The sequence below is a fragment of the Scyliorhinus canicula genome, chromosome 15 (assembly GCF_902713615.1).
Source record: "Scyliorhinus canicula chromosome 15, sScyCan1.1, whole genome shotgun sequence".
Classification (NCBI taxonomy): Eukaryota; Metazoa; Chordata; class Chondrichthyes; order Carcharhiniformes; family Scyliorhinidae; genus Scyliorhinus; species Scyliorhinus canicula.
The window spans coordinates 124013105-124028501 of NC_052160.1; the positions used below are offsets into that span (position 1 = coordinate 124013105).

The 15397-nt window shown below is 45.6% G+C and overlaps 1 protein-coding gene across 3 annotated transcripts in view; it reads right to left on the reverse strand.

Annotated features, from left to right (window-relative positions):
• The window catches only part of LOC119978301 (C4b-binding protein alpha chain-like), a 55037-nt gene extending 41828 nt beyond the window's left edge, over positions 1–13209 (reverse strand). Inside the window, exons 1-3 of one of the 3 annotated variants that reach the window (XM_038819827.1) lie at positions 12981–13209; positions 6374–6565; positions 4422–4518 (exon numbers count right to left, since the gene is read on the reverse strand). In XM_038819827.1, coding sequence (XP_038675755.1) covers positions 4422–4518; positions 6374–6565; positions 12981–13053 — 362 coding nt within the window. In that variant the 5' untranslated portion in view covers positions 13054–13209. Of the gene's footprint in view, positions 1–4421; positions 4519–6373; positions 6566–10543; positions 10758–12980 lie in introns of those variants that run through there. The other 2 variants (XM_038819828.1, XM_038819826.1) reach the window with 2 other exon arrangements.
• Positions 13210–15397: the final 2188 nt, after the last annotated feature.

Genomic DNA, 15397 nt, shown 5'->3' on the forward strand with positions numbered 1-15397 from the left:
TGATCTGCCTCCCCTGCCCAATGTGTTCCTTTCCACTTTGGAACCTTTCTGCCCTCTTCCCTCCTTCCAGGGACTTGCATCAGTTTTGAAAGCAAGGGAACTTCAGCCCATGCAATTCTTCATTGGAGTCAGAGTCTGTTCTCACTTGCTTCCCCAGTCCATGTTGGCGCACAAACCTGTCTGCCAGATAAAATAATGTTCCTTTCTCAGACCGGTCGGTAAAATAATAATTTTCTTCTTGGGAAGGTTACCCACAGCCTGGCTGGGTATGGCATTGCCAGGTCTGCCCCCAATGCACCCTCCCCACTTGCAAAACTGCCAGTTTAGGGTCCAGCATAGATTGACAATGATGCTGTGGTTGTCCTAGTTTTTGGCCTCGGCCAGTGATCTGTTGGCCCTATACATTTCTGGGGGTTTGGGGCAGTTTTCCTACCCAGCCAACTTTTCCCAGCATCTGAACACATACTTATACCTTCCAGCATATCCACGATGTGAAGGTCTGGCAGTGGGACTGGTTCTCTTGTCCTCCACCTTCTCCTTGAGACACCAACCTCGCCACTGATGTGTTATGTACCCTGGGATAACAGGCTGCAACTGGATGCAGCTTTTAACCAAAAGATACTCCAGACCTTGGAAGTTAGTTCAATCTGACTTATTGAACCAGTAGCACAGTTCTCTACAAGTTCGACTCTCTGCTAACCCTCTCTGGAACGGGTGCAGAGGAGATTTACCAGGATGTTGCCTGGTATGGAGGGAAAATCTTATGAGGAAAGGCTGATGGACTTGAGGTTGTTTTCGTTAGAGAGAAGAAGGTTAAGAGGTGACTTAATAGAGGCATACAAAATGATCAGAGGGTTAGATAGGGTGGACAGCGAGAGCCTTCTCCCGCGGATGGAGGTGGCTAGCACGAGGGGACATAGCCTTAAATTGAGGGGTAATAGATATAGGACAGAGGTCAGAGGTGGGTTTTTTTACGCAAAGAGTGGTGAGGCCGTGGAATGCCCTACCTGCAACAGTAATGAACTCGCCAAAAATTGAGGGCATTTAAAAATTTATTGGATAAGCATATGGATGATAAGGGCATAGTGTAGGTTAGATGGCTTTTAGCTTTTTTTCCATGTCGGTGCAACATCGAGGGCCGAAGGGCCTGTACTGCGCTGTATCGTTCTATGTTCTATGTTCTAAATGTGGTTACTCTGTCAGACTGCACCAGACTAGTTCTTCGCCACATGCTGGAGGTGTGATAATGTACATACACCCTGACTCACTGTAGATGTTCAGTGGAAAGAGGTGGCGAGAGAGTGCCTCGTGTCTTTTATAGTGAGATACCACCCCCGAGTGTCCTGCCTGCACATTGGTCATGTCCTGTTCTCCGTGTTCATTAGCTGCATATCATGACAGCCACCTCTGCTTTGGTCGCTCTGCCTTTTGAGCTCCTGTACCATAGCTTCATGCAACTACAGTGTCGCTTAGTCTTCTCCAGTGCCTCCTTGAATGGGGCCAGGGTATCTGTGACTGCTGCCTTTCCTTAGCTGTAATCTCCTTTTTAATTGTGTCCCTGGGCAGTACGGTGGCCTAGTGGTTAGCACAACCGCCTCACGGCGCTGAGATCCCAGGTTCGATCCCGGCTCTGGGTCACTGTCCGTGTGGAGTTTGCACATTCTCCCCGTGTCTGCGTGGGTTTCGCCCCCACAACCCAAAAATGTGCAGAGTAGGTGGATTGGCCACGCTAAATTGCCCCTTAATTAGAAAAAATAATTGGCTAATCTAAATTTATAAAAAAAAAAAATTAAAAAAAAATTGTGTCCCTGAGTTTAAGGAGCTCCGTCATGGACTTATTGGCAGGTAGTCCAGTATGGGGTCAGTAACCCAGCTCCTGCGTGCCCACCCCCTCGACTTCTCTACTGGCTGTTGCTTGGTTTGCAGTCTTTGTCCCTTGATTGGGTGGGGGGAAAACGTGTGTGTTAGTGTTGTTTGTGGAGGTTTATTTTCAGGCTAAGTGTGGCAAAAATCCAAATTTCCAAAAGGAGAGCCACCTTTCCCGAGATGGCTTATTCAGTTATTAATATTCTCACGTATATTAGTTTTTACTTCAATAAATATTCTTTATTAATTGTTTCACACAACAACTGGTCACTGTGGGTAACCAAAGAACCCCTCCATTGACAAACAGGAGGAAGATCAGCATCCAATAGAGGCTGCAGAAGAGGATTCTGGGAGAGGTCAACTCAAGTCACCTTGACTGTACTGTGGGTAGTCAAAGAGCTGGGGCGGGATTCTCCGACCCCCGCCGGGTCGGAGAATCGCCCGGGGCTGGTGTCAATCCCACCCCTGCCGTGTCCCGAATTCTCCACCACCCAAGATGCAGCGGGGGCAGGAATTGCACCGGTCGGCGGCACACCCCCCCCCCCCCCCCCCAGGCGGTGATTTGCCGGCCTGCGATGGGCCGAAGTCCTGCCGCTGACAAGCATCTCCCGCCGTCATGGATTAAACCACCTACCTTACCGATGGGAGCAGGTGGCATGGGGCGATCTGACCCCAGGGGGTGTCCCCACAGTGGCCTGGCCTGTGATCGGGGCCCACCGATCGGCAGGCCTTTCTTCTGCCTCCCCTGTGCATGTGCTGGTAGGACGTCAGCAGTCGCTGACGCTCTAGCGCATGCACAGACTTATGCCAGCCAGCAGACGGATGCACGCACACACACACGGGAAGCAAGGAGAAATGGGAAGTGGGGTTGGGAGGGGAGATCAATTGGAGTGTATGAAGTGCAGAGGAGTGAGAGAGGTGTTGGTGGGGGCCAGCGAATCATTAACACTATTTTGGGGTTGCGAAAAATTAGGAAGATTCTTGGCTAGAGTTCGTGGTCCTAGCCAGGGTAGTAGACCCAGACCCTGGTGGCAATATTTGGGGGGTTTGGAGAAGCTGGAGCTCAAGGAGAGGAGGAAGGCCAATGCAGTGGCATTCACCTCTGCTTGCATGGTTGTGGTGAATTTTGCTGGAGGGCAGTCAGCATTGCCACCTGGGGGTAGTGGCATGGTTGGGTGACCTGTACAACTTCCTGTGGTTGGAGAAGATAGAGTATGGAGTTAAGGGGCGCAGCAGGGGAGTTTGAGAAAAGATGGATGTTTGTGACCGTGATACAGGTTTGTAATAACATTTTTTAAAACTAAATGAATAAATGATTTGGAAGAAAATGGAGCTGGTCTGATTTGTAATCCATAGAAAATTGGTGGAGTTGCGGATAGTGAAGAGGATTCTCAGGATGCAGCAAGATGTAAACTGATTGGAGTCATGGACAGAGGAATGGCAGACGGAGTTTAATCTGGACAAATGTTTGGTAATGCACTTTGGAAGGTCCAATGCATGTAGGAATTACACAGCAAATGGTAGAACTGAGTTTTGACAGGCAGCGATATCTGGGTGTGCATGTCTGCTGATCTTTGAAAGTGGCAATGCATGTGAATAAGGTGGTCAAGAAGGCATATGGCATGCTGGGATCAGGGCATTAAATATAAAAAATTGGCAAGTCATGTTGCAGCTGTATAGGACCTCACTATTGTGTAAAGTTCTGGTGGATGTGGATGCTTGGGAGAGAGTACAGAAGCGGTTTACTAGGATGTTGCCTGGTATGGAAGGCATTAGCTATGAGTAGAGGTTAGATAAACTCGGTCTGTTCTCACTAAAATGACAGAGGTCGAGAGGTGACCTGATAGAGGTCTACAAGATTATGAGTGGAATGGTCAGAGTGGATAGTCAGAGGCTCTTTCCTAGGGTAGGAGAGTGAAGTACTAGGTGAAATAGGTTTAAAGTGTGTGGGGAAAAGTGTAGAACAGATGTGGGAGGCAAGTTTTTTTTTTTAAATACAGAGGGTGGTAAATATATGGAATGTGCTGCCTGGCGAGGTAGTGGGAGCAGGTACGGTAGTTGCATTTAAGGGGCATCTGGACAAATATGAATGGGTGGGAATGGAAGGATAAGGACTCCGTTAAGTGCATACGGGTTTTAGTTTAGGCATGTACCATGGTCGGCACAGGTTTGGAGGGCCAAAGGGCCTGTTCCTATGCTGTATTGTTCTTTGTTCCTCACATTATTGCAAACAAAAATACACTAAGGGCCATTATCATTATTTCAAGTTATCCTTCAGGGTTTTCAGACATTTCACAGGTAACAATCAGCAAGGTTCTTGCCAGTAAAAAAAAAAAAAGGTTTACACCAGCAATAACTTTTCACAATTTAAAAATGATACGACAACCAAGCTGTAGGTCAGGAAACCCATGTTTAGAGGCAACAGATGAATCACCACCAGAAATAAGAGCAAGTGGTTTTCTTCTTACGGTGCAACAAAATACCATGACAGACCGCAGTTAAGATTTAAACAAAATCTAATCTTTTACTCCAGTGAGCAACCTCATGGCACTTACCCTTCATAACAATAAAATGCAGCTTTACTCCCCAATGTGGTATTTGGTGCATCGTAATATCCATTCAGAATCTCACCTGGATTGCCACAGTTTTTTGCTAGAGGAAAAGTAGTAAAGATCTTAAAATATAACATTCGCAATAGGGTTTTGAACATCATTCACAGTTTAATGTTTTGAAAAAATACTGCACATTTTTCTTTTTTCACTTTCTCCATGTTATATGCAAGTCCTCATGGTAATGAAAATTATAAATTCCGTTCAATGAAAAAGTACAGCACAGGAACAGGCCCTTCAAGCCTGCACCGACCATGCTGCCCGTCTAAACTAAAATCTTCTACACTTGTGTCCTTATCCCTCTATTCCAATCTTATTCATGTATGTGTCAAGATGCCCCTTAAAACGTCACTATCATCCCCGCTTCCACCATCTCCTCGGCAGCAAGTTCCAGGCACCCACTACCCTCCGTGTAAAAAAGCGTGCCTCGTATATCTCCTCTAAACCTTGCCCCTCAACCCCATGTCCCCTAGTAATTGACCCCTCTACCCGGAGGAAAAGCCTCTGACTATCCACTCCGACTATGCCCCTCAATTTTGTAGACCTCTATCAGGTCGCCCCTCAACCTTCACCTTTTCAGTGAGAACAAACAGTTTATTCAACTGCTCCTCATGGCTAATGCCCTCCATACCAGGCAACATCCTGGTAAATCTCTTCTGTACCCTCGCCAAAGCCTCCACATCCTTCTGGTAGTGTGGCGACCAGAATTGAACACTATACTCCAAGTGTGGCCTAACTACAACTGCAACATGACTTGCCAATTCTTATACTCAGTGGCCCAGCCAATGAAGGCAAGCATGCCGTACTTCTTCGACTACCTTCTCCACCTGTGTTGCCCCTTTCAGTGACCTGTACACCTAGATCTCTGACTGTCAATACTCTTGAGGGTTCTACCATTCACTGTATAATTTTTAATTCAAGCTCAAGGCAACCGCATAACAGTAACAGGCATTTACCAGTCAACGTAAACAGTGGAATTATCCAGCTGCATTGTTTTAATGGTTAGGTCTATTAAGGCCATATAGATAGATTAATTCATTTTTCCTTGTGATCTAGGCAGATAAAGAAATTTATATAGCCTTTCCTAACTCTACTTTTGGTGATGGTAATGAAGTATTTGGATGTTAAGTCACTTATTGAACCTAATAGGCGAGCCGTTCTGTGCACCAAAAGCTCCCACAGGTAGAAAATAGATGCTGACAGGTTACTCCATTCTTAGATGGTGATCGAGGGAAATGTGTTGGCCAGGACACCAAGTAAAACACTTTCTAAATGAAAACAAACTATTGAAAGTATTCAACATGTCTGACAGCATCTGGAGAGAGACATGACATCCAAAATATCCAGTTTCAATTATTAACAGGATTTGTGTTTGGTTACTCATTGGTTTTTCAACTATAATAATATTTATTAATGCCACATGTAGGCTTACATTAAACACTGCAATAATGTTACTGTGAAAATCCCCTCGTCACCACAATATGGCACCTTTTTGGGTACACAGGGAGAATTCGGAATTTCCAATTGACCCAACAAGCACATCTTTTGGGACTTGTGGGAGGGAACGAGAGCATCTGGAGGAAACCCACACAGACATGGGGAGAACATGCAGAATCCACACAAGACAGTGACCCAAGCTGAGACTACCCAGTACTCTTGGTGTTATTGCACCAAGAGTAGAACATCCATTACTGATCCTTGCTGAGATTTTCACTGTGTTGCATGAGAAATGATCAAAGTCTATATCACCCAGATTCACAAACAAGAGTAGAAGTAGTACGGAAAAGTTGCTTGTCCTCACATATATACCCAGCACAAGTCATTTCTTGGAGAGAAAATAGATCCAGGGGAGAAAAAAGTGACAGTGATGGAAGAGGGAAGTAAAATGTATTACTTACGTTCACAAACAGCTCGTAAAGGTGACCAAGTTGAATTTTCTCTGCAGAAAACAACTTTTGAACCTCCTTCCTTAAATATGTAACCTGGAAAACATTTGTAAGTAGCTCTGGTGCCCACAGGGAAGGTGGTATTAGAAATAAAGTCATCAGTTGGAGAGCCATTTTCCAATGGAGGAAGCTTGCCGCAGTCCCCTTTATAAAAATAAAATGAAGCTCAGTTATTGGAGGAATAAATACATCAAGGTCACATATCTCTTTAAATCCAAAGTACTTCAGACTTCCTGCTCACCTGATGCTAGAATTTTGGAGGTCTTTTAAAATTTGATTTTGCACCCGTTTCAAATCCACTGATACCATCTTCCTAATAGAATCAAAGTTGTGATTCTAACACCTTATGCCCAAAAATGTTTCAGGAGCATAAAGTATGAAACCGAGCCCAACAGGGAGTATTTAAAATGGAAGATGAGCTACAGAGAAGGAGCAGTGAAGCAAAGCGGTGTCTGAACTTGGGATCTAAGCAACTGAACAGCATAAACCATCAATTAAAACCAGGGATGGACAAGTCAGAATATCTTAAAGGGTAATTTAGCTGGAGTAGATTAGAGAAGCCAGGGAGGAATTTGAAAACAAGGCTGAGAATTTTAAAAATCAAGACATTGCTTGACCAGCTAACATGGATGCTTGACCAGCTAACATGGATTCTGTAGCATAAGGGAATGCAAAAGATAAAAGGGTAAAATGTGACAGAGTACATGTGAATGAGGATGGCTAATATTCCAAAAAAAACTTTAAGTTGTTAAACAAATTTTTAAATTTAATATATTTCAGTTTCATTAATTGTATTACTAGATTTAGTATTACCATATTTAACATATTTTAAGACCAGATAACAGAAGACAGAAACCAAAGGGGGCATTTTAACCTCCCCAGAGGACTGTTAATTAAAATTTCCCCCAAGAATTATCCACTTATCTAATGCTCTGTCCCCACCATCTTCCAATTTAAGCTGCCTTTTGTGCAGGTGGCAAGGACGGAGTTCTGATTTTTGGAACATACAAATTTGGGTCCAGTGGCTATTTGACTCCCATTTTAAGTTGCAAGCCAAACAAACAGAATGCCAGTGTGGCTTTTGTGCCAATTGCAGATAGTCAGAAATGAACTTGCAGATAGATGTGGTCAAACAGGCACCCACAAAAACAGGTAGGTCTTATGATCAGAGGTGCAAGCTGAACTTTATAAACAGACAGGTTGTTGTAGAAATCAAGTTTTAAAGTTGACGAATAGTCAGATGGTGGGGAGGATACAACCACCGCAGATGTTCTTTGCTGAGTAAGCCAAATCACAGGGGGAAACTCTAACAGATCACTTTTTTGTATTTAAAAAAAAAGGGCTGGGAAAAAAAATTACTTGCCCTCAAGAAACAAAACATGTTCAAAGGCAAATTTAAAATGTGTTCAGAGGAAGAAAACTTAGCACAAGATTAAAGTTACATAATTTTAAAAGTTTTACAAAAAACAGTGCCCCCCCCACAAAAGGAAAAACCTCACGGTTCGGCAGAATGTACAAATAAGCACCTTCTTGGCAACAATCCCTTGTAGATTTGTAACTCAAATCGAGTAATAGGTAAACCTGTGTCACTTCAGTAAAGGTATGCCACAACTTTTCAAAAGACTCATTCCACTGTGGACATGCAAGAAAATTCAGAAACAAGGCTGCTTTCTGAAAGACATACTGGTTTCCAAATGGCTGCTTCAGATTTTGCACATTCTCAGCACAAGAGCTGTCTGCAGGATTTCTTGCCCACAGAGCAAACAACTAAAATCATCTCGCCTTGTATATCCTTTGTCACGTCCCTTTCAAACTTTAATTCCATTGCCCTCAGCACCTCTGAACTCAATTTTACAAAATAAAATGTATTCTTACTGCCTCCCCTTTCAGATCAAATTGTATATTTTTTCCTGCTACTTATGCAGTTGTAAGTCCCTCATTCCCCTTTAAAATTGACAACTGTAAAGCCAAGTCCCTATCCATTTTTCTTTCTAATCCTAGCCAGGTTACTTACAAATCGACATCAGCTTTGACAAGGTGCCATATAGGAGGCTGAGAGCCCATGGTGTTAAATGTATGAGATTGGCATGGATTTGGATTGGCTGACTGGCAGAAGGCACGATAGAGGGGTCTTTTTCAGGAAGGCAGCCAGTGACAAGTGATGTGCCTCAGGGGACAGGGTTGGGACCACAACTTTTTTCACAATATACGTTAACGATCAGGAAGAAACAACAGAGGGCACTGTTTTCAAGTTCGCAGATGATAAAGAAATACTGGGCAGCATGGTGGTAGTGGTTAGCACTGCTGCCTACAGCACTGATGACCTAGGTTTGATCCCAGGCCACTGTTGTGTTTGCACATTCTCCCCATGTCTGCATGGGTTTCACCCCCACAACCCATGCGCAGGTTAGGTGCATTGGCCACACTAAAATTACCCTCAAAAATTGGAGAGAAAAAAAATAATTGGTTACTCTAAATTTAAAAAAAAAGGAATGCTGAGGGACAGGTGGTACTGAGGAAACTGCAGAAGGACTTGGAACAGGTTAGGAGAGTGGGACAATGTGGCAGATGGAATACAATGTGGAAAAATGTGAGGTTATGCACTTGGTAGGAAGAATGAAGGCATAGAGTATTTTCTCAGCGGGGAAATGCTTAGGAAATCAGAAGCACAAAGGGACTTGGGGAGCCCTTGTTCATGACTCCCTCAAGGTTAACGTGCAGGTTCAGTCAGCAGTTAGGGAGGCAAGTGAAATGTTAGCATCCATGTCGAGAGGGCTAGAATGCAAGACTAGGGAAGCACTTCTGTAGCTGTACAAGGCTCTGGTCAGACCCCATTTTGAGTATTGTGAGCAGTATTGGGACCTGTATCTAAGGAAGGATGTTCTGGTCTTGGAAATGGTCCAGAGGAGGGTCACAAGAATGGTCCCTGGAATGAAGAGCTTGTTGTATGAGAAGCGGTCAAGGACACTGGGTCTGTACTAATGAGGGGGTGGGGGGGGGGGGGGGGGGGGGGGTGATATGCATCACTGTAAATACACAAGGGGTTAATGTAAATACACAGACTAGATAGACACTAGAGGAAGCACCAGTCAGACATACAGTCAATCAATAGGTCAGTAAGATAAGACACGACCAATGGACATCCACGATGCACAGGTGACACTACCACAGGGGGGCATTACACCAACCCATATAAAAAGGACACAACACACATGATCTTCCTCTTTCCAGTGGAGACTCAGTGAATACACAGGGTTGATTTGGAACACATCACACTCACCACGTGGATTGTAGCGGACTGGTTCATCAGTAGAGTAGCTATAGCAGGATTAACAGGAGAGTCAAATCAAAGTAGGAGAATCGTTAACACTTTAATAAATGTGTTAAAGCTATCTCCAAGTCTGAACCTTCCTTTGTCAGAGTGCACATCAAGGAAGCAGCTTATGCTACGTCAAGAGCATAACAAAACAGGGGGGGGATCTTATTGAAACTGGATACTGCAAGACCTGGATAGAGCGGACATGGAGAGGATGTCCACGAGTAGGAAAAACTAGAACCAGAGGGCACAGCCTCAGACTGAAAGAATGATCCTTTAAACAGAGAGGTGGAATTTCTTCAGGCAAAGGGTGGTGAATCTGTGGAACTCTTTGCCATAGAAGCCAAATCACCAACTGTCTTTGAGACGGAGACATATAGTTTCTTTGATTAATCAGGGTGATCAAGAGTTTATGGGGAGAAGGCAGGAGAATGGGGGGGGGGGGGGGGGGGGAAAATGAGAAAAATATCAGCCATGACGAATGGCAGAGCAGACCTGATGGGCTGAGTGGCCTAATTCTGCTCCTACCTCTTATGATCCTACTCTGGCCTCATTAAAAAGGTCTTATCGTCTTATTAAAAATATGCATTTAATCCATACCGCATGAATGTTTCCCCCTAATTAAGCATGGCCAATCCATCTACCCTGCACATCTTGGCCAAATATTTCCCCCAAATCCTCAAGAGGTAAGCCATGCGTCGATACACAAGTCTCCCCTCCCTCCTCCAGTCCGCCGCCGCCTGCTGGAAACCGAGTGACTCCCGCCGCCAGCGATGTCCACCATTAAAGGCTCCCCCATTTCTCACAGCCTGGTTGGGATCCGGTATCCGCAGCTCCGAAGGAAATGGAGATGTCTAGCGGTGGTCCCTCAGTACACGCATAAACACTGGCTCCATGGTGTGGGAAACAGCAGCACATAAACTACAAGGAGATACGGTCGGTCGGACTTAGTTCCAACACTGCACATTGTGTATATCCAGCTAATTATCACCCGCTTTATGGTGGAGTGGATTAGGACAAGCCGGAGAGAGAGACATGGCGGGAAAGCAGGTGTGGAGTCGCGGCTGCAGTGAACACTGCCGCTCTCCTGTATCCGAGCTGTTCGAGTTGACAGGAAATGCATCACGCCCCTTCACTTGCGGTTAGCCAGAGGTGATAAGGAGCCGGATTCCTGATCAAGGCAACCATTGCTGGCAGCGGTGAATCCTCACATCCACAAGGAGGGACAGGGGGAAAAAAATTGTATAAAGCACAGTTTTCAACCCACCCGTTTCCTCCCTACTATCGTAGTGAAATCTGAAAATTTGGGGACATTTTACGGGAAGAGTTGAGGTGATACCAGTTTAGGACAATCTGTAGAGAAATATAGCAGTTAGTTTACGCAAATGCACCTTGTATAACAAAACCATTTTAAAAAGTGCTGGAAACACTCAAGCAGCATTTGTGGGGGAAAAAGGGTTACCATTTCGGGTTTTTAATCTTAACCGTTCACCATGCGCTCGAACAAATATCGAAGTCAAGTGTCAATTTAGCTCTACTCCTGTTCAAGTTCATTTATCGGTGAAAAAAATTAACAGTAGTTCAAAAGTAAACTTGGAATTACCTCCTCTGGGGCATCATACCCCACTTGGTCAGCCATGATGGAGAGTTGTCGGCGTTGGACTGGGGTCGGCGTTGGACTGGGGTGGGCACAGCAAGACGTCTTAGAACACCAGGTTAAAGTCCAACAGGTTTATACACTCCGAAAGCTAGTGATCCCAAATAAACCTGTTGGACTTTAACCTGTTGTTGTTAGACTTCTTACTGTGCCCACTTGGTCAGGGTTAACCCGACTCAAGATTCTTGTTGCTTTTACACTAAAGAAAGGAGTCAGGTCAAAGTCGAACTGCTTCCGTCAAACTCTGCATTTAACTTCAAACAAAAACACCGACCAGAATAGCTGATAATATAATTGAAAAATATAAATGGATATTGTTACCAATACCAAATCCTACACTGTATACAGAAGGCAGAGCTGCTCGGTCATAGACTTTACACAACAGGAAGACTTTACACAACAGGAAGCCATTCAGCCCAAGACAGTACAAGAGGTCATTCAGCCCATCGAGTCCACACCAGATCTTCCAATGACCACGCTATCCCCATAACCCAACCCAACCTTTTGGACACCAAGGGGCAATTTAGCATGGCCAATCCACCTAACATGAACATCTTTAGACCGAGAAAACTTCCAGAGCACCCTAGAGGAAAGCCACACAGACACAGAACATTCAAACTCCATAGTCACCCAAGGCCAGAATTGAACCTGGGACCGTGAGGCAGCAGTGCCAACAACCATGCCAACCCATTGACAATACCAAACCCTACAGTGTACAGAGGACTGAGCTGCTGTCACATTGACCCTCCAGATACACCCTGCTGGAGGGAAAAATTGGGATATACACACACACACACGGCCAGGGGAGCAGGGAGGAGAAGGGTGGTGAAGATCAAGGAGAAATGGGAAGCAGAGTTGGGAGGAGATCTATTGGAGTATGGAGTGAGGTACAGTGTATGGTAAACAGCACAAGGAAGAGCCATATGCAGGTGGTGCATGCAGCTCAGGTGAGAACGAGTGGGTTATTTCAGGGGGTAGCAGATAGAGCGAGAGGTGTGGGCAGGGGCCAGCAAATCACATGATTTGGGGTTGCAAAATATTGGAAAGATTGGGGGGGGGGGGGGGGGGAGGAGAAGAAAAGTGTTCAGTTTTTAGCCAGGATACCGGAGGAAGTGGACCAAAACCCCTTTGGTGGCAATATTTGGGGTTGCAGGGATGTCAGAGCTCATGGAGAGAAGAAAGGCCTATCCAATTGTATGGCAGCAAATTTTTTACCAGAGTGGCTATCAGCGTTGTCACCGGGTGTAGCAGCTTGGTTGGGTGGCCTGTACAACTTCCTGCAGTTGATGAAGTAATGAGTTAAGGGGCTCTGCAGGGGTTTTGAGAAAAGGTGGGGGATGTTTATGACAGTGTTTGAGGAGCTGTTCGTCATGGGGGGGGGGGGGGGGTGAGAAAGGGGGAAAAAGTCTGTATAGTTGATTGCTGGGAAGTATGTTTCCCAGAGTGTTTATTGGCTATAACGAGGTTTGATACATGTTTGTAGTAAGATAAGTGTTCAGAGCTGCTGTGTCCCACTCAGACACCTGCGGTAAATCTGCCCCATCACTGACCTAAAAACATCCCCGCGGGAGCACTAAAGAGCTTACCCGTGACCCGGGCCACCCAGGCGGCCGTTAGAGCGAGGATCAGCCTCCCCGACATCCCCCAATCTTTTAACATTCGGGAAAACGTTCCTTCCGCCGGGGGCCGGATAATTTGAAACCTCTACGATGTTTCTCTTGGGAGACCGCGAATGCGACTTTCCTTCAGACTCCCGCCTCGGCAAATCGACTCCTGGTCTTGTTCACGCCGCGTACGAATGTAACTATTCCAGGACAACTCACCGCTTCTTTTATACCCACGTAGGAGAAGCGGTGGAAACACATCCGCCCAGTGGTGGCTTTGTTCCAGGGATTTATGTTAAAACAAGGATCGACATCAATTCAATCAACCATAACATAAGCTAAAAATGAAAACCTATTTCACACGTAGGACATAGTTTCGCTTGAATTACATTGTCTCAAAGCAAGGAATTATTCGAGAAAGTAACTTTATCAGTCCCACCCGATGCCATTCATTCATTCATTCGAGTGACAATGAGTCCAATTGTCTCAAAAGAAGGAGGTGAATCCACACTGGGATGCGCCATCTGACCCCTTTAATCACATTTTATTTTGAGGATTTAAGTTTCATTTGTGATTTGTTTTTATTTCAGACAGCCCCTTTAAATTTGTGTGGTAAACCACTGTAGTAGATTATATGTGTATTGTGGTGAACTGCCACTGTATTACATGTAATGTGGTGGACGCCATCGCCGTCTTCTGCTCGGATCCCACGTCTGTGCGCAAGCTCTTGGACACCTGCGACCAGTTTGAACTGGCCTCAGGAGCCAAGGTAAACCGCGGCAAGAGCGAGGCCATGTTCTTTGGGAACTGGGCCGACCGGTCCTTTGTCCCCTTCACGGTCAGGTCAGATTACCTGAAAGTGCTGAGGATATTGTTCGGAACGGCTGGGGCGTACACCAAAAACTGGGAGGAGCGCATTGCCAAAGTTAAACAGAAACTGGGCTGGTGGGAGCAACGCTCCCTCTCCATTGCGGGCAAAACCCTGGTCATCAGGTGTGAGGTACTCTCGGTGTTACTGTACGTGGCGCAGGTCTGGCCCATCACTCGGACCTACACCGCAGCAGTCACCCGGGCCATCCTCAAATTCATTTGGAGATCCAAGATGGACCGGGTCCAAAGAGACATAATGTACAAGCCTCTAGAAAAAGGAGGGAGGAACGTACCCAACGCCGCCCTCATCCTGATGGCCACCTTTGTGTGCAGCTGCATCAAGCTGTGCGTAGACCCCAGGTATGCAAACACCAAGTGTCACTACATACTGAAGTTCTACCTGTCCCCGGTGTTACGAAGGATGGGCCTGGCCTCATTGCCGCGGAACGCTCCAAGTAGTTGGACCGTGCCGTACCACATGTCCCTCGTGGAAAATTTTTTGAAGGAAAACACCTTTGACCACAAAGCAATGAAGCAGTGGTCAGCATGTAATGTCCTCGAGACCCTCAGGGAAAAGGAGACTGTGGAGGACATTGGATGGTTCCCTGAGCAGACTGTCAGAGTCATCTGGCAGAATGCCTCATCACCAGAACTTTCAAACAAGCACCAAGACCTAGCTTGGCTGGTGGTGAGAAGGGCCCTCCCTGTCAGATTCTTCATGTACACCCAAAGGCTCAGCACCGTTGCACGCTGCCCTCGGAGTGGCTGTGGGGGAAATGAGACAGTCACACACCTCCTTGTGGAATGTGCCTTTGCAAAGAAGGTCTGGAGAGAGATGCAGTGGTATTTGTCAAGGTTCATCCCGAGCAGCTCTGTAACACAGGACTCTGTGCTCTACGGACTGTTTCCAGGGACACACACCGAGACAAATATCAACTGCTGCTGGAAGGTCACCAACTCGGTGAAAGACGCTCTTTGGTCTGCCCGAAACTTGCTGATCTTCCAGTGCAAAGAATTGTCCTCAACCGAGTGTTGTAGACTGGCACATTCCAAGGTCCAGGACTACGTGCTGAGGGACGCACTCAAGCTTGGGGCAGCTGCCGCCAAGACGCAATGGGGAAAGACCACTGTGTAAGGTCTTACCAGCAAATGTACACCGAGGGGTTGGTAACAGTGTAAAGCCCCTCGGTCCGGGTCTTCAATATCACAATGTATGAAAGAAACAAAGCAATGTAAATATTTAATAAGAACTGTAACTTAAAGTAGGATACGTGTGTAACGTTATCCCAATTGAATTGAAAAAGACAAATTAATGTAACTCAGATGGAAATGTACAGTCAAGACAATTTGAAATGTTCTGTAAAGTTTATTATAAATTTTATGAATAAAGTATATTTTTTGAAAAAAAAAAATCTGTTCTTATCAGTGCCTTTGCAAAGAAGGTCTGGAGAAAGATGCAGTGGTATTTGTCAACGTTCATCCCGAGCAGCTCTGTAACACAGAGCAACTCCCCATCGACAGTTCCATGA